This window comes from Arctopsyche grandis, chromosome 6 (genome assembly GCF_051622035.1).
Source record: "Arctopsyche grandis isolate Sample6627 chromosome 6, ASM5162203v2, whole genome shotgun sequence".
Taxonomy (NCBI): domain Eukaryota; kingdom Metazoa; phylum Arthropoda; class Insecta; order Trichoptera; family Hydropsychidae; genus Arctopsyche; species Arctopsyche grandis.
This window is the reverse complement of record NC_135360.1, coordinates 27,687,200-27,711,910: the sequence shown is the minus strand read 5'-3', so window position 1 is coordinate 27,711,910 and position 24,711 is coordinate 27,687,200. Positions and strand designations below refer to the sequence as shown.

Sequence of the window (24,711 nt, the reverse complement as noted above, 5' to 3'; positions counted from 1 at the left end):
CTGTAAATAAAGGAAAAAAGCAAAAGCAGAAAACATGGTAAAATAAAATAATAAAAAAAAGTAACAAAAGGAAAATAATACATCATTCAGAGAGAGAAAAAAAAAAGAACAAAAGTGTAAAAATTAAAAATAAAATCCATAAATCCCATTCTTTGTTTACACTGAACAAAATTAAAAAAGTATATAAAAATATACAAAGGAGAAAGAAAAAGTAAAATAAAATAAAACAAAATATGAATAAAAAATAAAATCACAGCGAGGCCCAAATGGAAGAGAGTAGATTAAGATTCCACTCATTCATCACATTCAAATTAAGAAAGTAATGATGAGCGCAGGTTACCAGATAAATATGTTAAGATAATATCCGATAATCTACGCTCCCCAAGGTGGAAAATATCACATTCAGGGACAGCAGCAACGATTTCATTGAGAAGTCGAATAGCTCTTGGAATAGGAGCCATTCGAAAAAGAACTGTGCGAGCAGCAGGTACAACAATCAAATGATGATGTCTACCACGCACATAATTATTAGGGACATAAAGTCCCAACTGTTCCAGCAACAACGGGCATGACGTATTACCACGCAATAGCTGGAGAACGAAACGAATTAACGAGAAGTTTCTCCGAAGTTCAAGGGAATTATACCCAAGCATGCCCAAAAGGAAAGGAGTAGGATAGAGATATGGGTAATACCCATATTCTTTCCTATATAGGACACGAAGAAATGCTTTTTGCACTTTCTCAATCATCAGAGAGTAATTTGCTTCAATATAACATCTGTCATAAATTTAGCCCTGAACCACCAATTCTATAGGTATATATATACAATATGAAATTGATCTATCAGGTGAGTGACCTTTCGGATCACTTAGCCACAAGTTTAACCTTTTCTATGGCTTCATATGTATACATATTTGTACGTACATATTATATATTATACAGAACACTAGCTCCAGCATACTTTCCATATAGATAATATAATTAAAATTAATTTTATACTCCAATATACATTCTAGTTAGCGGTTATCTACAATAAGTCGTTTGTATATGTATGTATGTATGTATGTGTGTGTATAGATCGTCTTTGATATTTTACACGAAACCACAACCAAGCTATTATAATTAAGCACATTATAGGCGATCACTTTGTTGGAATTGCGCTTAAGAAATGTGACAAATTGGCTGGCTGGTGGAATGCTGTCGTTCGTTAGGATAGTCGTGTGAGGGGGCTTCAGTGAGCTTGGCGCCCAAGAATCTGCAGAATTTGAAACCCCTAGGCGGGTGACTGTGTGGAGTACAGAGGACTTCTATCATCCGACCATAATGTTTACCCTCTCGTATCCCACACGAAAATATCCGTTTTGATGTGCTTTGTAAATTAGCAAATATAATACGTGCTTATGTGTGGAAGCAGAATTCAAACTAAACAAACACAAGCACGCACTTCATTGTTGCAATGTTGGAATTGTAAACATTTTCGCCGCCACGAACACGGTTTAATTAAACAGTTAAAAGTACATGCATTCAGTACAAATATAATATAATATAATAGACGAGACGCCGCTTCAACTTTACCGTTTGCCGTTTAGTTCGTAGACTCCGGAGCAATTGATATTATATTTTTACTATGCATAAAAGCAAACCCATTATATTTAAGTTTCGTACGTTAAATGTAAGTGGGACATTTGAAAGTCAACCATTCGAAAAAGGAACTGTAGATCTGTATAGAAACAATTATCAAAAACTTTTTAATCAAATGTTTGCGTTTAGACACTTAATTTAACACTAGTCCACCAGCAGCGTGGACTAGTGGTTAGGATATTATACTTTCGAGCAGAGCGGTCACGGTTCGATTCTCACTAGTAGCTGCTGGCCAGACCTTGGTTTGCGACTCCAGGTCGATCATTTCCTATCAGAGTTTTCCAATTTTCATTGAAACGTTTCCTGTAAATTGACATCTCCTTTCCAATCTCTCTTGAGCGTCTTGAGGTTCCCCAATTTTTATAGTAAAAATGCGGCAAAAATGTCTCCATAGATGTCACTGTGGATGATGTTTCTATGAATTCGCATTGTATAAATGTTCGTTTTGGTTATATTTATCGTATTATATCTTTATTATTATACTCGTCACTTTAGAGCGAGTGTATATATACGATTTAAATCATAAAAAACTAAAATAAATACAATTTGGTGAGCAAATACTTTCATCGGATTTATCAAATTATGTAATCTATATAATAAGCAAATCACTCACATACGTATAATCGATTTAAAAATCATTTCATCGTATACGTGTAATGGTACAATAAAACTTCATATATCAAACTACAAACCAACTATTAAAATAAACTGACCATTTAATTGAAGTACTGACCGTTGAATATAAAACGTTGACTAATACATATATTATTCAGCAACATAGCTTGATAGTTGCGTCAATTCAAGTTCAAGCCATGGGTTCACCTCAATTGAAAAGATTTTACTCTGAGTATTATCTGTATAGCTGCTTGTTAGACTTGGATATTTGTGACCCCAAGTAATCAGATCAATTGGCAAACTCTCATAGGAACCGATCGACTTGGAGTCACAATTATCCCAAATCTGATCAGCAGCACCGCAGAAATACAACGAATCATACAGATCAAACCAGGGCAGAAACCCGGGACCGCTAAATCGTTATCATTTACGCTTTCCACTGAGCTATACTGCTGGCTATTTAATATAATTCATTATCGACTATTTTGTTAAAGTACTGCCTGTTGAATATAAAATACTGATCAATCTATATACATACATTTATAACTGAATGTACTGACCGTTTATTTTGAAAGTTACTGACCAAATAAAACGGTGCTAAAGGTCAATAGTTGGTATTATTCAATGACTCCGACAAATTTTACTGTAATATTCATAACAAAGTACCATCAAATGCTGTCTAATATTGATTTTATTGTTATTCTAGAATAGAGAGATTGCAGGCTTTTGACAATTGCTTTCAATTTATGTTTGAATCAGTTATTATTGAGCTTTTAATAATTTTCTTCGAATTCTAAAATGAATGCTTTATATATTGTATGTTACAAATAGGAATTTAAAAGTCAACCAATCAACACTTGAACGAATTATATTCGAACAACTTTCGTGTGAACATTTAATTTCTTTCGCGCGATGTTTGCAGAAACTCGCTTGAAATGTGACAGAATTTAATAAATTATGATTACATCGCGCGCGTTTCAATTAATTTAGCCGAATTGGCAATTAACCTTACCCAATTTACTGTATTTCCAATAATTTCACTGCCGCACCGTTATTTAATTTGGCTTCACCAGTTACGTCTGTTACCCCCTTTATATAATTTAATGTATGCATATCGTATATCTACATAATAATGAAATTCCGAAAATGAATTATCATAAATTTCACTTCGCATCCCCGTTCGCTCGAATTTCAGCTACTCTTCGACTTTACAAGCCGAAATCGTTAAAAATAAAACGTAACGGTAACGGTATCGAACGAAACGAAATAATGCGCTGGAGGTTTTATTGCGACGTCAGCTTTTATTAGCATTCGCGTTTTCGGAAGTTTTCGCAGTGAAAAATTTCTTCCGTTTAACTGCAACGACAAACAAGAGCTTTCAGTTTTGTTGCTTTTTCAAAAGAGATACAATGAATGAAAGCGCTTCGCTCTACATGCAACTTAAGATTTCATCTCTGTGAAGTTTTCCTCGTCTTGTTATGAATTTTTAATTGAAAATTATAAAACACCGCATTCATAGCGGTAATGATAATGCGCGCTATTTTTTTTATATTACTATTTTTTTAAATTAATCAACTCTCCGACTGGTTAGTTAATGTTTCGTAATGAGTTTTACCACTTTTGAACTCGCATCGCATAAACAAACGATGTAACTTTGTGGAAATTAAAATTATATTAAAAATCAAATACAGTATTTATCCACACATGATTTCATCATTAAATTCTTATTTATTTATTATTTTATTTCTTCGTGTATCCATTAAAAAAATAAACCATGAATTTTTACATAGAATAATATGTACATATCATTAAATAATTTTATAATATAATTAAATAATTTTACATTCAAAACATATTTCATAATTAGATTTTCGTGGAAATTATTATTGTATATCTATAACAATATATTTGAAATTTTAATTATTTTGTTTAAAAAATCACCAGTTCTTATAAAGAACGAAACTAGACGTTTACTTTCAAGCACAAAACATTTTTTTAATAATATAATTGTACATAATATAACATGATTATTCCCAAGAAATTTAATCAAAACTTTATTTTCGTTTTATTTAATTTAAATTTAATCAAAACCGAACATTTTACATTACACATTATTTTTCAATAAAATATAATTTTTTTTTATCTCAATTATACTAATGTATGAAATCTTTTCTTTGGTTGTTTTTTGGATAAGAGATTTTTCAATTTGATTATTAAATTTAATTTAATTAACCTACTTAAAGATCGGCCTTCATAACCATCAGCATAGATCAATGTTTAGTGTTTAATACTTTCAACTAAGTGGTCACGGGTTTAATCTCTAGCCCAGTGCTGCTGACCAGACTTTGGATTTATGACTCCGGGTCGACAGTTTCCTATCCTATGCCAATTTATACTATGTCATATACAATTATTTAATAAAACACATATAAACAAACAAACCTAAATTACCATAAATTTTAACAATCTTATGAATAAATGGCAGTATAAATTAAACAAAATACTTGAAATAATAACAATATACTCAATAACTTTGAAATAATAACAATATAATTATACTTCATCAAAACGATTCCAACAATGTGGCAACCTTATCTTATTTCTCGCAAAATTCGAGTTTTTAGTATTTGGAATTTGCCGATTTATAAAACTTTCGTCAAATTTATCCATAGATGCCTCTTTGATATTTTTATAATTTATAAGGCGCACTTACATATGTTTACTTGTTAAACCTTCCTGGTATATTTTATACATGTAAAAATAATTTATTTAAATAAAATGAAGCCAATTATTTTTATAATATACGTATATACAGTGAGCGCTTTAATTTATATTAAATATGTACATATGTACACTATCATGAACATAATCTATAGGTATAATATCTGAATCGGAATACATTATGTATGAACCAGTCAGTTGAAATCACAAACACTATGATCATAAAATTACAAAGTCAAACCACAGTTAACGAAGTCGTTTTCTGGAAAGTTAGCGCCTTTATTGAACAATTTCATCTAAAATTCACCTGAATCTATTCAACGACTAATAAGTATTCTTCATTCGCTCTCTCTCTTTCGCCAAGCTTTACATTTTTCCACGGCGACTCTCACACCGGCGACTATTATGTTTTATCATTGCGTTAGCGATGACAACTTTTTCAGAGTACACGGGACCACCTCGTACATATTTTATGAGCAGCTTAAACTTTAGCATAAAGCCACTTCTCTCTCGGCTGGTTTTATCCGTAGTTTTGGCGCATTCTGCCACAGGAAAGAAAAACCAGCTCCATCCTACCCATCTAAAACTAGGTACTCCGGATTGCCGCTCGGGAATTATACACTTGCGCCATCCTGCAGAACAAACGAGCTTTCGTTACACCTACATACATACATACACGTGTACATAAACTTGTGAGTATACAACGCGGTCGTAAAAGTGGAACGATCGCATAACATTTTTCCCATTCCGTTGACCGGGATTTCAGCGATTTAATTTGATTTAATTGTGATGAAAGGTGACTGGAGAGATCGCAGCTTTTGATACCTTCTGCCAGCTTCAGAAGCATCTCGACGACGAGCTCTTACTCCCTAGCACGCGAGCTTTTTAATTAAAAGATACGAATGCACGTGATTCAATACGTGATGTGAAAACATCTCGGAAATCTGGAGCTTTTGTAATGAGGCGGCAGATTGTCTTGTATTATATATATAATATATTTTTCCTCCGTTTTCCTCTAATTGAATTTACCGGCTGTCTTCCCTTCCTCTCCTTTTTATTTTATTTTTTTTATGAGCAATCTTTGCAATTGATTTATTCTTCCCTTTAACTGTTGTTGTGTTATATTTACATCGCAATAACACACTTTTGCGCCTCGCGTAATAATATTTATAGTTGAGTCCAATTAAAAATGTAAATCACTTTTGAAATCGCCGCGTAGTGAAATTTATGAGTCTAATTAAAAAGCCCAAGTCGAGTAGGGGATCATAGATTTTTTTCTCCTCGTCGTTGTTTTCTTTATATAAGATGTAAGAGTAGGTGGAGAGAGAGCTCAATGTCGCAACAGCCTTAGTGGGTATAAAATTTAAGCTAAATTGTATACGTTATTATGAGATTTCGGCGAGCGATGTCATAAGTTTGCGGAAACATTAATTAAATTTTTTCCACTTTTTAGTGTTTATCATTTGAGAGGACGACGAGATCGATACGTTTGTAATGTGTTTGCGTTAGTTAAACAGTGCTATAAATACGTATTATCTTCGAGATGAACGCACTAAATCCTCAGAGGTTGTAATGTATACAATAAGGGACCGAATTTACTGGGGAAACCTATTACAATAAATATCAATCGTGCACTAAGCAAACTTTATCACTCTCGTTTATATCATAAATGCGTTTTTGTTCTTATCAATACCATTATGTATAAATCCGACGGATTGAAGCGTTGTATTTAAACTTTGCGATTGATACGAATCGTTCATTTTACAAAAGTTTGGTTTATATTGTGAAAAATCTACGAAATGTATTATCTCGAACCAATAATGGGTAAAAGTTGGATGAAAATTCCGCTGAAACTTATACAATTGCTTTCAATTCCAACTCGTCTTGATAATATTGGAGTTGCAAAGAAACACACCAGAAAACATTATTTCGAGTTCAATGCTCTTCGAAATCCGCATTACAGATATGTAAATACTTCATGCAGCTTAACATAGTATATATTTATGAATGGTTACGTTTAAAATATTTAAGTGGTAGTTGAGCCCCTTTTAAAGTTTAATCTATATTGAAAGGTGGCGTCGTTTTAATATTTAATTAATTTATCTCCATCGCTATTTGCATATTCACCGTTATTAAACGCGCTTCATATAAAATATCCGATATATTTTTATTATTCATCATAATGGTAGTATTATAATTTGAATTTTACTACCCGAAATTCGCAATACAACGCGCATATTATACAGCGTACAATATATATTTTATACGACTTATAAAAAAATTTCAGTGAATAGATACATACATATATGTATTTTTATTACGATTCAATTTGATCCCTATCGTGTTAAAACTAAAAAATAGAGAGCTTCAAATATATACGAATAGGTATAATCGAATTAAAACAGTTGAAACACAACCTTTCACTACTCCAGGCAATAAAATATCTCGTGCGCGCACATGCAATGCACACGTGCGCGAATAATGTACACGTGTCATTCGGAAAGCTCTCAGCGTATTATTCGAGTAATGCCTGACATTCGCGAAACGAGCGAAATATGCACCGTTGCACTTTTATGCAACGACCAACAAAAGTGACCCGCGAGAGCTTTCGGACAAAAGCTCGCCGATTCAAAGTTTTACACATCCACATACCCAGGCGTGTCAAACTTTCTCTTTCTAAAATTAACTTTCGAATCATTTTTTTAATATTCGAACAAAAGTAATAACAATATGCAAACACAAAGATCAAGTAGATACAAAATACGTTATATTGTAATATTAAATTTTTTTTAAATCATTTGAAATTTGTATTTTATATTATTTTGAAAAAAAACTAATGAATTTCAAATTTCAATATGCAATCAATTTGAAACTAAATAGGTATATTTTAAAATATAATATCTGTTTTAATTTTCAATGACTCATATCAGCATGTTGTAATATAAATATTTGGCAGTTATAATGAAAGTGGAATAAGATATTTAAGTGAAAAACAATAATTTATGATTTAAAAAAGTAGCCTCCATTATTTTCTATAACTTTGTTTCGTTGATAAGGCATTTTATATATATTTCTTATAGCCTGATTTATGGAATTTTATAGAAAATAACAAAAGCAATTTTTATTACAATAACTACTTACTTCACTTTCATAGTAACCGCCACAGTGACATTTAGAAAAAGAACACTCAAATCACATTTTATTAGTATTTCTATAAAATATGTACATACATAGTAACAGTACATGAAGTTTTGTGATCATGCAAAAAAAAATTCGACATCGAGATTTTGAGAAATTTAAACTCAATGATTGATCACGTTTTCGAGGTTCATTTTTTATTTTTTACTTTTTAAATTTCAAAAAACTAGACATCGTTTCAATTGTTCGTCAACCAAATATATAATTTATAATTATTAGAACTCACCACCAATAGCACCATTTATGTGTTGGAAATTTTTAATTTAATTTTACTGTCATTTCTTAGTGAATTTTTGAGGCATATTTGAAACCGTATGATTTTTTTCATCACAAGAATTTTACGTGTCTGAGGACTCTACTTTGGTGTCCTCTTTTTGTTGTAAATTTTGGCATACTTCGGTCGGTAAAGTGTTATAATTTTTGTAACATTCAATATTCAATGTGAAAAACAAAGACTTTGCCATTTAGATCAATATTTTCAAGTGCAAAAAGCTTGAAAAATGTATATCTATATTTGTATTATACATACATACATACGTACTGTAAATTGTATATAAAACGTCGTGTTGTTTTATTTATTCATAAAATGCAAATTGAATTGAAAAATAGACATAATTTTTAACAAAAGACACACACTGAACCCCTAATCTTTCCATAAAAAGGTCAAAGAAAATTGTCCTGAATATTTGAACCCACTATAAACCCATGTTATGACCCACTAGCCAAAACGAGTTTGACACGCCTGCCAGAATGTAACCTTATTATTATTATAATACGACAAAATCCAAACAGACAAACAACAAGATCAACATTTAGCATTAACAATAATTAAGTTTATTATCTAAATTATTGACTGATTCGGGCATTTTATCTACATCGCTGTGTCTCTATACACTTTTCATGTTTTCCGCGCGCTCCAGACCAGGGACAGAGTACGTACCACACACATCCACCCTCCGCTCTACAAGTATCGTAGAAAATAAAAGCAGGCTACAGACCATAAAACGGCCACGGCTACCTAAACGTAGTTTGTAAGCTTCTGTATTTCGAGTTAACGACATTATCCTACATAGAGCCGTAGTTAGTGCGCGAAAGCAGAGCAAAATGCGTGTAGATATACATATTAGTTGATACAACCATCTTAGATGCGACCAATCAGATTGTCATATTTATCATCGCAACAATACATAGGCTCTATTGTTAACCCTCTCCCATTTTGTAAAAGCTCTATTGCAATCATATTGCTGCATAATTTGATGAAGAACATTCTTAAAAGTGAATTTAACTTATGGCTGGTTCTGTAGACGAAATTGATAAGTAGACTGTAGTCGTATATTATCTATTATATATATATATATATATATATATATACAAACAATATGTAGGAAGATAGACGTAGACGTACAATATTTTATAAGTATATACAGAATATAGTCGTAGAAAACAGTAATTTTATTCTAATACATCATATAATACAGTATTTAGAATATTTCTTATCATATTAATTAAACTTTTTTATAATTTTTAATCCTTCAACTGTATGTACATTGAACGTACGAAAGTATTACACATCCCATACACTTAATATCATCAACAAGTTAAAGGATTAAGATTTATTACTTTTTATACCTATGTATAATATAATATTTATCTACATACTGTGTAAATAAAAACGTATCAAATCAACGTCAAAAGAAAAACATAAACGGAAGAATACATTTCTATGCAAAAATTTATTTTTAATTAATTTGATTCCCAAATAGTTCTCAAGTTACGTTTGGGAATTGATCGTTCAACGCTTTCCTGTGCTCATGCATTTAAATAAAATAAACAATTTGCTTTGTGTAAGCTTATGTAGCTATTTTACATACATGAATAATATGTATACATATATTTGCCGAGTTCTCGCTATAGTGGTAGGTATTATCAATTTGAATATGTATTATGTATACCGCTAGGCATTCGAATAACATTAAATTAAATTTGTAATCTTAATTCACGCCCGTCGACGCTTTCGATGCTGTAAATTTATTTTATTTTCATAAATGCCTCCTTAGATTCATCAGCGAATCAATTCGATGATTATTTAACAGATGCTCTTTTTGCAAGACACTTTCCGGATTACGTTGAGACAATATCAAGCAAAAATCGTACAAGCATACATTTAATTATGCATTTATTTCGTAAACAATACATTGTAATTAGAAACTGATGAAATTACTCCCGCTTTTTAGTATTCATAGGCTTTATATTTACATATACATCATACAAAAATATTTAATGCGTAATCGCTTACCCTTCAGGCTTAAATGTATTACATTTTTCGTTCGGAAACTCTCATCGCTGAAAACATTACATTTTACAAACGCAAACTCACATACTTTGTGGATTATAAATAAATTCATCACATGGAACTCATATATGGTTTTTATTTTATTTTCTCTCTCATGTATGAATTGCAATTTTCATATTAAGTTGTTACTACACAAACACACTTCCAATTATAATACTAACACACAAACAACAATGACCAACAAGCTTTTTCCAATATACGCATTCTAATATACAGCAAAATACATATATATAAATAATATACAATTCCAAAATATTTTATTATAACTATAAGATTCGTAATATTAGCATTATATAAAATTCGCTATTTTAGAAGTAGTTCGTTTATTTAATTAAAAAAAATGTGCACGCAATAATTTGGAATTGAATATTAAGGTACACTATTTTTACCATTCGCTTTATAATAATATAAACTAACTTATCACCAGTCTGATTCACGGATCTGCAAATCGATAAATATCAAAATTTACATATACTTTATTATATAACATCAATAAAAAATAATTCAAAATCATTCAATAAAAATTTTCGATTTGTTGATACGAAAATGAAACATATATTTCTAAGCTCTCTTACCTTTCCACTGCCACAATAACACAAAGCTTCGTATGTATTGATAATCAAAAACATAATTACAATTAAAATATCATAATTATATATCACATACAATTTTATATAATATAAATATTAGGGTAGGTTGATTATTATTTGGAAACAGGTAAATTGTAATTGTTTTGGGAATCGTTCAAAGCAAAATAAATGTTGTCTCTGGCAAGACTTCTAATCAGTTTCAATCGTTTGCAGAATCGTAAAAAATTTCAATGGAAACAATCATTCTTAAGCACATCAAATACGTATTTTTTATGATTCTGTGAACGGAAATAATACAAAGCAACCACTTTCGAAATTAAAAAACGTATGAAAAGATCATTGGATCAAAAGAGCTTTTCTGCCAAATAATATGGGATTTAAAAAAACCGTCAAATACATGTGAATCTACCTTTTATGTTACATTCCCAATTCCGTCTAGTGTGAAATGTTCTTCTTTATACATACTTATTATATTATATTACCTATTCTATCTCACTTTCTACCCATACTCCGTCTGATGCTGTTCTGTCTCCATCCAGCAACTATTTTGCCTTTGAATGTGACCGTACTAATTTTATGTATTCTCTAAATTTCATACTTTATGCCTATTCAAAGTATATATTATACGACAGACTTGTTTTGTCGATAATATGTATGTTATATTTATGTCTCTAAGTGTAAGTCGTCGCCTCATTGAATATTGCATGCTCATCCAAAGCTTTCTATTGGATCCCTCTCACTCTTTTCTTTCAAATGTCGCACTCGTTTTCTCTGTGTACTAACATCTATATAGCATGTCCTATATATATTAAAAAAGTTAAAGTCATACGTCTGATTGTTCATTTTCAGTAATTAAATGCAATCAATTCGAAGGTTCAGTCCTTGGAATTTGATCTGACTTTGTTAACGTCTGAACAGACTTCAAACGTCTAAGTGATATTAATCTATTCTCAATGTTTGTTTTCATCGTTTGGTCTAGAAAATTGCCAATAGAAAGCTTTTCATACCAAGCTCGTGTCTCTTCTGTCGTCCGTCAAATCCAGATCATTTAGTAGCTGCCTTTTCTGCTTGCAAAAGGTTGATGTGTGGTCCCACGAATCTATTTTCAAATCTGTGACTGACCCTTTTTATACATACATGTATTGCCTTCTAGTTGAGTAGAACTTGCTGAGATTTTCAAAAGGTAAACAGACCACTATTCAATCCTTCCTTAGCTAGTTTGCATGCACTTACGAAAATATGTTTATTTAAAGTTTATCCGTCAAGGTGTCTTTAGTGCACACAGCTTCTTGATCTTCGCAAAACTAAACGAAATGAAATCTTCCGACATTTTATCATTGCTAATGAAATATTGAACGTTATATTTAAATATACGTTTTTCATTTAAAATAAAATGTTTTTCAACAGAAAAATTCAAACAAAATAATACAGACGCTCATTATTCTGATTGTATTGGAATATAAAGGTATTGTTCTTACTATTTATTTTTTATATAATACAATTATGAGCAATTATAATCAAGATGTTTCAATTTTGAAGAGTTTATATAAGATTCATAAATGCATAAATGATTGATGCTCGTAGTTTCTATTTTTATTTAAATAAACATTAACTCAAAGCGAAAAATTTTAAATGAATTTAATTGAAATGTTTACATTACACAGTATCTTTGCAACGGAAGTGTACTCTTTTTCCCAGATACTGTTGATTGAATTTTTCGCTTTGAATTTTCATATTATAAAAAGCTTCATTAGCTTCCACAAGACGAACGAACAACAGCTCGTTTGTCAAACTCTCTTTGGGAATCTCGACGGCGATAGTAAAGTTTTAATTCGCGAAGGGTTCATCAATTTATCTGGGCCACAATGATATTATTAAAAAGCACGTCTTCTTCCTTTCTCTCTCGCTCTCCACTTTGGCGCCGTTTACGATTTATCAAAATTATCTCCACTTGGCAAATTTCATCAAAATTAGTCACTTTTAAGCGGATATCTCTCGGCTATTTAGACCGCCGACGAACTTTCGCACCGGTCGAAACAAACGGTTAACTTTAATCGAGCCTAGTTAGCGAGACTGTTGTTTGTTGGGAGAATTAACTCTTTGATTCGACGCTATCGAGATTTACCAAAATTGTAGTAAACGCTAGAAAATAGGTCCTCGTCCAACCCCTCCCCCATTGACGAGGTTTTAGGACTTCATCTACCGCCTGACATATAGTGTGCTTTGCAGGGGCTGCTGAAAAGTCATCGAAGCATGGTGCAGAAGATAAAGCCAATTCAATCATCACAGCCATGAAAGAGAGGATGAAGCAACGGGAACGAGATAAGCCGGAGATCTTTGAACTCATCAGGTAAAAGCTAGGTCTATGGTACTACTAAAAACGAATAAGCCGATTCCGACTTAAAAATTACAAAAAAAAAAAAAACATAAGCATATCATCGCCAAGATGATTGTGCATATTATTTTTTTATCATAAATATATATAATAAATTTTGTCTTTTTATCACCGTAGGAGAATTTTAGATCAAAGGACATTTTGCGTCGACGATAATTAATTATATTTCTTAAACAAAATTCCCTTTCAGATTTTTCCCGTCATATTTTCGAGCTTTTGGTGCGCAAGAATTTTAATCGATTAAGATACTTGGAAAAATGAACGCAAAATAAATATTTTCACTACGCAACTCATCTCTCAACAATATCGCTTTGTTTGAATTACATTTTTTATGTGACGTATTGCGCTCGTTCCACGATCTTTTGTTCTTAGCGTATAATAGGTGAAAATATTGAACCAAATTTCAGCGTCACTATGACATGAGATATCTACATAAATTCCTTAAATATATACATATATAATATGTATATGTATAAAAAAATGTATTTTAGCGAGTAAAAAATATACACATACATATTAAAGTTGAAGATAAACCCAAACTAATTGATGTCACATAAAATAAATAATCAAAATTAAATTTTAATTATAAACAATATAAAGCACTTTACGTTATGTACTTTAAATAAAACTTTCTCAACCGTTAAAGAAAATTTTATATTTTACCGAATAATATTGACTCAATCTGACAATGTTTCCTGGAAATATTGAACCAAAACATACTTTTACATGTAGATCCAATTAATTAAATGTGTACCTTTTTTGATAAACACAACTTCTCATTAACTTCAACATGTCTTGTACGAATTAAAAATATATACATACATATATATATACGGTTAAATTTACACAGACAAACAAGACTGATAGTCAACAAATATAAAGCTTGAAATTTTAGTCACGTAACTTAACGAATTGTAGAATATTAAAATTCCGAAAGTAAATATGTATTAACTTTTTGAATAATAATAACAACAGTGTTCATTGAAATATGACCGGAATTGATTTATGTATATATAATAATTCCACCGCTCGAGCGTAAAAATGGAAGCACTTCCAAAAGAATGACTAATGTATTCTTTTATACAATATTTTATTAAAAATCAACCCGTCCTTTTTTAAGCGGCATGGCAGTAAGTAAGTGATCATCGATCATTTTCGCCGAACGTCTAGTCGAATCGGTATCTGAAACGTGAGCGTTTTATGAAAATTTTCAACGCGTCCACACGCAATAAATACAATAAGCGAGCGCAAATTTCATCTCTCGCGTCTTACATAAATAAATTTCGCAGAGTTATAGTTTAATATTGGACCCTTTTCTCGGCTTCCAGGCCGAGGGTTGCTCGCCTCATCAGACATTCAGCTGGGGATTAAGCTTTCCGGCTCGCACTGTGTTAATATTTAGATCACATGCGCGCATGCGCGTTTAATAAACGCACGGCCGAAGGGGAGATTCGTTCATTGTTCCGTTTTCAGACGTTTTGCGGCTATCTTCGGGGATAAAGCATCACTTTGTCTATACAGAATGATGCAAATAGCGTTCATTATTCCTGGAAGTAATTTTCGACAGCTAATGCTAAATAAATTCTAGTCTGTTCAAAATATTCCAACACTTTTAGAATAGCCATCAAAATCACCTTTGCTATAAAACATTTGCAATTATTATGATTAATTTTAATTCGAGTATACTTTTAAATGCTTTTTATTATTACTAAATTATGTTCACAAAACATCTTATATCTGTTTTAATAGCTACTGATCTACTGATCATTTTCTATTTTACAATTTTAATTTAATTTGGTTAGTAATCATAGTATTATATTATTCTAATGTTAATGTACAGCATAATAGGAAAAAGAGCTCAAAAATCTATTTACCATTCTTATAAATTCTCATAATACATCTAATACATAATATTAATTAAAGACTCTCTAAAGTCGATGACCTAATTGCAGATTGTGTTTATACCTGAAGGGTATAGACATTTTGTTGTAATCACCGAGACTCTTCACTAGTGTGTTAATATGGTTATTAGTAATTCTGTCATAGAATCTACTGGTTAGTTTGTTAGTTATGTCTGTAACAAGTTCAACTTTTGGTAAATCAATGAGCTTAATAATTTTCTAATTTTGAGACTTTTCCATATAAAATTGAAACTGTCAATTCTTCGCCTTTTCCCATTGTTGTATTCAACTTCCACAATACTAACCCATCAATAAACAATTAAAAACTTTTATTTCATTGAAAAAACTCACACGCAAAATATATCCATTTAGATTTTTTTCATTACGACTTAAAATCGTATCAAGAAAAAGTTAAATTCCGAAATAATTGTACATGAAAATCTTCATAGTATACATATAGTTTTTATTTAATTAATAATACCTATTATGTGTATAAAATGTGACGATATAATTTTAAATAGCAACAAAAAATCACGTTTTTTTCTTCTTACTCGAGCGGAGACTGATCAATCTTTACTAAGTTTGACCCATTAAACTCGAATATGACAATGTTTTATGGTGGTGTTTTCTCGTTTATGCAATATGAGCGTTTGAATGCGCAATTTTTACAAATTTTCGGCTTTTGCAGTCATTCACTCAAAATCTAGTACTGCTGTGCTAAAAATGAGAATTAAAATCAATATTTAGATGTTCTTTCTAATGATTGTGATATATTATAGCTTTAAAATAAGTAAAATTAATTATCTAGCGAATTTTAAAAGTACATAAAATTTCATGATCATAAAATTTCATCTATGTACATATGTACGTAGTAACAATAGATGAAATTTTATGATCATGCGAAAATTCAAACTCGAGATTTTGAACAATTCGAACTCGGAATCGATCACTGAAATTCTTATCGATACAACGTAAATTTTTTTCAAATTTTTAAGTTGACCGGAAATGGTACATCCCCTTATAGGTGTCCTCTTTTTGTAAGTTTTTGAATTCAATTATCTCCCAAACCGCTAACTCAATTGGACTGTAATTTTTTTACATGTCATAGAAATAATAATCTTTATATTTTTTACTCAGTGTTATTAAACAGATTTGAAAGCGATATTATACGTATTTAAAATTCAATTACTAAATTACATGTTCCCAATTGAATTGAATTAAAAAAAAAACAAATTTTAATAAAATCTTCGATTCAATTTTTTAGACATACAAAAAGATATATTTTCTTTAAGTATTATATCTTTAAATTAAATTTATTACGACTTTGAATTGAGTCACGTCGTCAGGAATAAAATGGTGTGAAATATCTGTCACTGCGTAACATTCGTAAAAAAGTTCAATTTATAGCAAGATATTCACACAAAATATGTATGGCGTCATGGTTTTTTCCAACTATTGGTGTGAATTATTAAACATATCATAAAACATGTTATTGTGTTATTTTATTTTGAATGCCGTTAGGTTTCTTCGCCTCATAGCGGATTTACACTCTCTTCACGTATTGGCCGATGTCCCCGTAGGCTCTCCGGCCCCTTTGAGAATCGAAGAAATGTCTTTTATTATGAATTGTTTTTCTTATCGCGTCGCGGTCGCAAGGTTGAATTATTTAATTGTGTCGAAAAAAGCTCGTGGAAGCTTTGTAAGCTCCCTTTACGGCGCATTACTTCGCAGGTTCCAAATCGATGTGACACATTCGAACACCCCTCTTTTTTATTGTTATTTGTTCACTGAATGCGAACCTAATTTCATACGAAGGCGCTGAAAATTCAGTTCTAGACACGACCAAAAACCCACATCTTGTATAATTTAGAACTTGTCGTGAAATTTAATCTCAAGGGCGTGTGACGTTTTCGTGAGCGTCCGGATAAAATATATCAAATGACGTTTGATTTTGATTTTTATCGAATCTGTATCAAAGTTTTATTTTTTGGGTCGTTTGGTATGCTCTGTCAAGACTGATGATTCTCTACGGTGTGTTTTTACTTTATTTGTATTCGGTTGACATTTTATGTTTTTTGATACAAGAATATCTTATTCGAATTTACATTAACTATGTATGTACATACATATGTGTAGATATGAAGTACAGTAGAACCTCGATTATCCGGACTAATTGGGGATGAAGGTATGTAGTTATAATTGACAAGGATAAATGTGTACATTCAGTATAAATAATTTTTATTTGTCTACATTTACATATATAATAACATGATGATCAATATTAAATTATTATTTATTGAGAAATTAAATTATGGATTTTTGCTTAAAGTTAGCTGTTCTTTTTGAAGCTGCTACATCGCGAATAATTTTCATACAATAATGGACCAGATATTGGGTGTCTAGACGATCGTCTTTGAATGAACCACATAAAAATACACTATTCGACTTCTTCATATCCTGATTTTTTCATAACTTTCATCTTCTGACATTAAAAATGAGTAAACTTCATAATTTTTTCACTTTATTTTTTTTTATATCCGAGATTGTTGGCGTTTGAACACCATATTTATTTGACATAAAATGTCCTAAGACACCACGTTTTAAAGCATTGATTATATGTAATTTGTCTTTTATTGATAATACAACACGTTTACTTTTCCATATTGGTAATATTAAAAATAAATATTTAAATCGCGATCAAATTTTCAAGAAACAAAACTTTGAGTATTGAATTTTGAAGACAAATGACCCGTTTCTCCGTCTTATTTTCGAATTTTCATGGTATGCATTTCAAAGCAGCAAAATCGTAAAATTTGTGTTTGTTTTTAACAAAACGGATAATCGAGGTTCTACTGTAGATGGAAAATATTTTGTATCTAATTCAAATCATGTACATGTCTGGTAATAAAGAAAATGAAATAAAGAGACGTATGAAATTATGATGGAGTGCATTTCAGCGAATGAATGCCGTTTTCAAATCCAAAATGACACTTTGTCTGAAGAAAAAGACACAATGAGTCTTGCCAGTGCTGACGTATGGATGCAAAACTTTGGCATTGAACGCCATAACGATGTACAAAGTTTATTATATTCAAAAGTGTGTAGAATGCTGTGTGCTCAACATAACTAAGAGATACGTTGGTGAGAAGTATGATGAGGGTAGTTGATATAATGTAGAGAGCTGAGAGATTGAAATGAAATGGCAAGTAGCTAGTAGAACGGACGATACATGGACGAAATTATACTTGAATGGTACCTAATAAAGCTTAAAAGGCAGCAAAGATAGACGGGTGGATGAAATTCGAAAAATGTGTGGGATGATATGGATGAGAGTTGTCCAAAGCAGGGACGAATGGAAGGCCTTCATACAGCAGTTGTTGACAGTTTGACTTGAGAGCATACAAAACATCTAAAGAGTATACTACGATTTTTTTAATAATACGTACCTATGTACATATAATATGTATGTATTTATTATTATATGCAAAATTTGAATCCAGAAAGGGTTTCGTGATCAACTTTAATTGGAAAAACACCAACACACGTACACGTTTTCCGCATTTATTCCGTTGAATTATACATAAATCATTTTGACGCGACTTCCGACGAAAAGGTGGCAAAAACCGCAGGCCGAGATATACGTTCATTTTTATTCATAGACAATTACGACCGACGTAATCCTAGAGGCGACTATTTAGTGAATTTTTTGGTCTTTTGCCAAACGAGCCGAGTGCCAAATCTGAACATCTGGCGAAACAACCTGTTGCCGATATGCAACTGTTTGCAAAAGTGTTTTTATGAACTCATAAATCACCATTTTCGGGCAAAACGCACGGACATCTCCTTTCTCGACATTTATCAAATTATAAAAAGGATAATTCATCAATTTCTTGAAAATACAACCATGGGAAAATTGAGCACGCCTACTGATTCAACTTTACGTTCAAAGTGGAGATTAAAAATCCGCAATGAAGATGTTCATCCGTGTCCAGTTTTATGCGCGACTTTCTGCTCGATTACTCATTATTTTTCCGGAAGGGAGGAAAAGCCGCCGTCGAAAATTAAACGCACTTCGTTCAAACGAGCCATAAAATTTTTCGCACATAAAAAGTCGTTTTATGTTTTGCCAGATGCGGCTTTCCGCCCTCGTCCTTCTCTCGTCATTCATATCCGGAAAATATGGACATTTTTCCATTATGTACGCACATTTTGCTTACGTGCATTATTGTCGCCCGACGCTAGCTCCAAATTTATGGATAGTTCGTCGCATGCTCGTGTTTTTGAGCTTGTTTTTTTTCGCCTTTTTTTTGCACTCACTCGTATCCAGTGTATGAAAAATTCATAACTCTTTCTCTCTTTTTGGGTGTAAAATAATAATTCATCGGTGGCGCATTTTTTCGCATAATTTATCGCATCAGAGCGAAATGTATACAAATATTCGCGTGTAATGGCGACATTTACTAATTGCTTTTTGTATTATACCATGGAAAAAAATGCTTGGATATTAGGTAATGCTTGAGGAATCTTAACTGTAACACCTGTTTTCTCTTTTACAGATTTTTATATAAAATTAATTAACAAATCCACTATTAACGATTTACAATTTAAGCCCACCTCAAATATTATTGCTTTAATTTGAAATCAATCCTTTAATCTTTTTTTTATTCTATTTTATTTCCATTAACTATATAAATATGTATAATATATGTATTTATGTATAATATCATTTAATTTAATGTTCTTTATTTAGTTTCATTAATAAATTAATATATTCTATTTTACTATTCAGAAAACCACATGATGTACTACATATATGCTATATGTATGTACTATTAATTTTTATAAAATACATTTTATTTTACATAAATATATACCAGGAAGGCCCTACAGGTATACCCCAATGCGCCTTCCTGGCCAATTGCAGACAATGCGGCATTTCTATTACACAAGTCGCTGAATTACGAGACACTGATAACTCGCAAATTAACGAGACATATATGAATTGTACATAAATTTTATTGTACATTAAGCATACACAAATATTGGTGACATAGTAAGTAGGCAGGTTTTTAGCCAATTTTAATCGGGAACCGTTTCAACAATGAAACCAGAAAAAATGGCAAACTCTGATAGGAAACGATAGACCTGGGTCACAAATATCCAAGTCAGACCAGCAGTACTACAGATATACTCAAAAAAAATCTTTTCAATCGAGGTCAGCTCATGGGATCGAACCCGGCTATGCTGCTGGCTATATATTATATATTAGAATATTAAGAGCAATAGATTTTTGAGCTCTTTTTCCTATAATGCTGTTCATAAAAATTATAATAATATAATACTATGATTACTAGCCAAATTAAATTTTAAAATAGAAAATGATCAGTAGATCAGTAGCTATTAAAATAGATATATTATATATATATATATATATATATATATATATATATATATATATATATATATATATATATATATATATATATATATATATATATATATATTGTGAACATAATTTCGTAATAATAAAAAGCATTTAAAAATCAAAAATCAAACCTATTAAGAGCGCGATATTTATTTTTTATAGCGAAAATTTTTATAGACATTGCAGTGAAATTTTCTTATATTATATAAAGCTATTCGAAAGAATATTCCAACTATTTTCCAACACTAGAAGCAATAAAAAATATACGACCTGTCGACATACGTGCTCTACAGCAGAAATTCCTATTCGACGATTTAACGACGATTTCATGAACTTTATTTCGAGTTTTAAAAAGCCCGAAAAAAATTCATTTAGTCCTTCTTTTTTAAAAAAATAAAAGTTAATTATGCGTACAGAAAGAACAAATTATTTTCGCATTAGTGAAGAGAAGAAGCTGAGCGCCGAAAAAAAGGTTCCATTTGCATTAACGCAACGTGCAGATCTTACGGTTTTAATATATTTATATAATACGTATGTATGTAAATATTTTTATATACAGGTGGAGAGAGCTGTACGCATCGTATTAATGTAATTTTTTCAGATATATTTTTTTTTATTAATTTTATTAAAGAGGATTTGATTACTTATCTATCGCTTTTAGACCTATAGTTTTCTGATCGATAAAGTGTTATGTTATGGGCTGTATTAGGGCGGTGTTCTCTGTGGAGGAGAAGAGCCATGCCGGTCACATGAAAGCTGTGAAGCAATCTGTCCTGGACGGCACTTCCAAATGGAGTGCTAAGATCGCCATCACAGGTTTGTGGCCTGGTGGTCGAAACATCGCCTGACTATCCTCGCTATGGTCCTTTTTAATTCTGTCTATGGTCTGTGTCTGTGTGTTACCTGTCGTCTGTCGCTCAGTGTCTTTTTTTTCGTCTTCGTTTTTCTTTCAATATATATTATATATGTCGTACAACTGTGTTTAGATGTCGTCGTGCCAGAATTAATTTCACTTCCTTTTGTTTTGGAATATCGTTTTGAATTAATTTCGAGCAACAAGCGTTACACAGGCCAGTCTGATTCTGCTGTGATGTCTCTGGTTGTGAATTTTTCGCCGTTGAAACGCTAAAAGCTCACAAATCCGAGCTTTGAAAGTTAAATACCGAGCTGTTTCTCTCTCTCTCTCTACTCCACCAGCTACATACATAGAATGCAATCCAGTGGATGGGGAAAATAAACTGGGGACTGCGCGAAATAAAATATTTCATTACCATAAATTTAGCATTTTATAATGGCTCTACCGTGAAAACCTTCAGTGGATTTAGACGTCGCATACCTACGCTTAAATCCTTTTCGAGATGTTTTAGTGTTGGACTCAGGAGTAAATTCCAAAGCTCAAGGCTCGTTTCAGTGGCAAGCTCGGCAATGTTATATATACATATATAAATAAAACGTATTGTTTGAATGTTGTAGAATTATTTTAAATTAACTACATAATAGATCGAAATGTTTATTTTAATTATTTACTTTTACATTTTCGACTGTTTTTATTTGTTTTTTCATTACTGTTACTTGCATCGCTTTGGTGTACATAATTCCAGCTTTCTTCTAATAGAGATATCCTTGTTTGACTTTTGTTTTGCATATTTGACGTGTATGATTTTACATCATTCTTAACGTGAGCACAAACTCTAATCCACATTGTATTTCAGCTGGCAGATGGTTCTTCTTCTTATTATCATTATTATTTTTTTTTTTTTTTTAAACATTTTGTATCCATTGAAACTTTAAATAATACTTAAAGGCTGTGATAGTGAAACTCAATGAAGATTTTTGACTTCTACTTCAGATGCATTAGTCTTTAGATTATAGCAATTTCACTTCAGCACATTTAGACTCTGTACATACAATATATGATTAAAATATATTAAAAATTTCATAGATATGCACCTGCTCTTCTACATACATATATCATATTATATTTGCTATTATTTGACTTTGCATTGATTATTCCACCGAATCACCGAAATATTCAAATGGAAGAAAGGTCCGGTTTTGACGTCACATTTGACGCTATCAACCCTTCGGGTTCATTTGACGTTGCCCTAGCCTTTTGGCCCTTTTTTCAACCCGAAACGACATTAACATTTTCCGACCGAATCTCATCTCTGACCGTTTCCGTACTTAAAAACTTACACGACTCGCAAGTACATAAATGTCCTAAACATAACCGATATTATTTACTGCTCTAAATTTAATGAAACGCGAGATTTTTCTTTAAAAATATTCTGCAATATTACGACGGTATGTGTGTGCATATATGTATATACATAATTTAAATTGGATTTGATAAAGATCGAAAGCTAGGGTTCCAGATCGTTAAGCAATAATTATTATTTTCGAACGCGAGTCGATATTTATGCCACCAATTCAGTGAATGTATTTCAATTTATACTATCGTTATTTCATTTCGGCGGTCCAATTAAGATTTGACCAAATTGCTAAAATTCAATGGATGCAGAACGAAGTCGTTCCAATTCTGATTGTTCTCTTTCGATTTGTCCGCTTTTCCCCCCCTGTCGCTTTTTTATTTGCTTTCTTTATTATTCCCGATCCATTACGAAACCTGTCTATCTCCGCGACATTATCCCGAAAAAGTGACCAAAAGATCTACTCTCGCATAGGGGAGGAAGTGTAGGGGTGGGGGGAGTGAAAACAAGGACTATGACTTCCTCCCCGTCTGCAGGTAAAATTTATATATAGAAAAAAAAACTTGGAGCATTTAGGAGCATCGTCTATTTTTCAGGCGTGGCTGTGTGTGGAAAATTCAACGATATTTGAAAAGACAAACTTGGAAAACGAATTGGAAAAATTCATTATTCATGTAATTAGGCTAAGTTTTTTATTTGTTTTCTGTTTTCCTTGACAGGTGCGGGATCGTACGAATCGACTCATTTAATATCATTAAAAATGACAGTAAAACAATTAGTGAAATAATCATACTTTTGCTATGCGATACGCTTATATGAATTACGACGATCATTTGAAGGGGAAAAAGGTCTGGAAATGAACCGTTATCAAGGGCATTAAAAAAGAGACCCAATTTATGAACAGACTTGCGTAGATACGTATTTAGATTGCGACCGAATTTCCATACTTCGTATGAATTTTCCTTTCAAACGATCAACCGTCCAAGTATCCCAAACCAAAAGCGTGTTTACGCTGAAGATACATTATTAAAATTATTATTTAAGTAATCTATATTCTTGGTAAGCACTGCTGGAAGTTTACGTGCAAAACTATGATTATTTTGCACAATGTGGGGAGTTTGAAGTTTGAAGTTTGTTCGACCCCGCACGCAGCACGGCACTGAAGCCCTTTGGTGTTTTTGTTTTTTGTTTTGGCTAGGAAAACGTTTTCAGTGGACCCGGACACTCATATAGACTCGCTAGAGCAGGCCAAGGATATAAATATCGAGGGCACCTCCAAGTGGTCCTGCAAGATCGCCATCACAGGTGGGTGGTTCCGTTTAACAGGTGCGGCTTGGCCAAATATAATACAAAAAAGCGCAGAGCTAAACAATGCAGGGTTGAAGGCTTTAAAACCGACCCCCTAAAAAAAACCCCACCCCACAAACCGTCCACTTTCACTTTACATACACTTCACCACTATACACTTCTTACTCTGAGATAAACACGAATTTGCATATAATCTATATGTACATACACTTTGTTGAATAGATCTTCCAAAAACACACTTCCAAATCTCCACACACTGTATATTCTGATTAAAATTTTGTCGCATATATAGTTTCTATTATATTTATATATCTTCTAGTGAAGTGTCGTTTTATCTTCATAGATATATGATTC

At 31.7% G+C, this 24,711-nt stretch overlaps 1 protein-coding gene across 1 annotated transcript in view; it reads left to right on the top strand.

The window, feature by feature from the left end:
- The window catches only part of LOC143912509 (uncharacterized), a 90,650-nt gene that overhangs the window by 46,612 nt on the left and 19,327 nt on the right, over positions 1-24,711 (top strand). The window contains exons 7-8 of the mRNA XM_077431787.1: positions 13,348-13,468; positions 21,549-21,655. Coding sequence (XP_077287913.1) covers positions 13,348-13,468; positions 21,549-21,655 — 228 coding nt within the window. The remainder of the gene's footprint in view (positions 1-13,347; positions 13,469-21,548; positions 21,656-24,711) is intronic.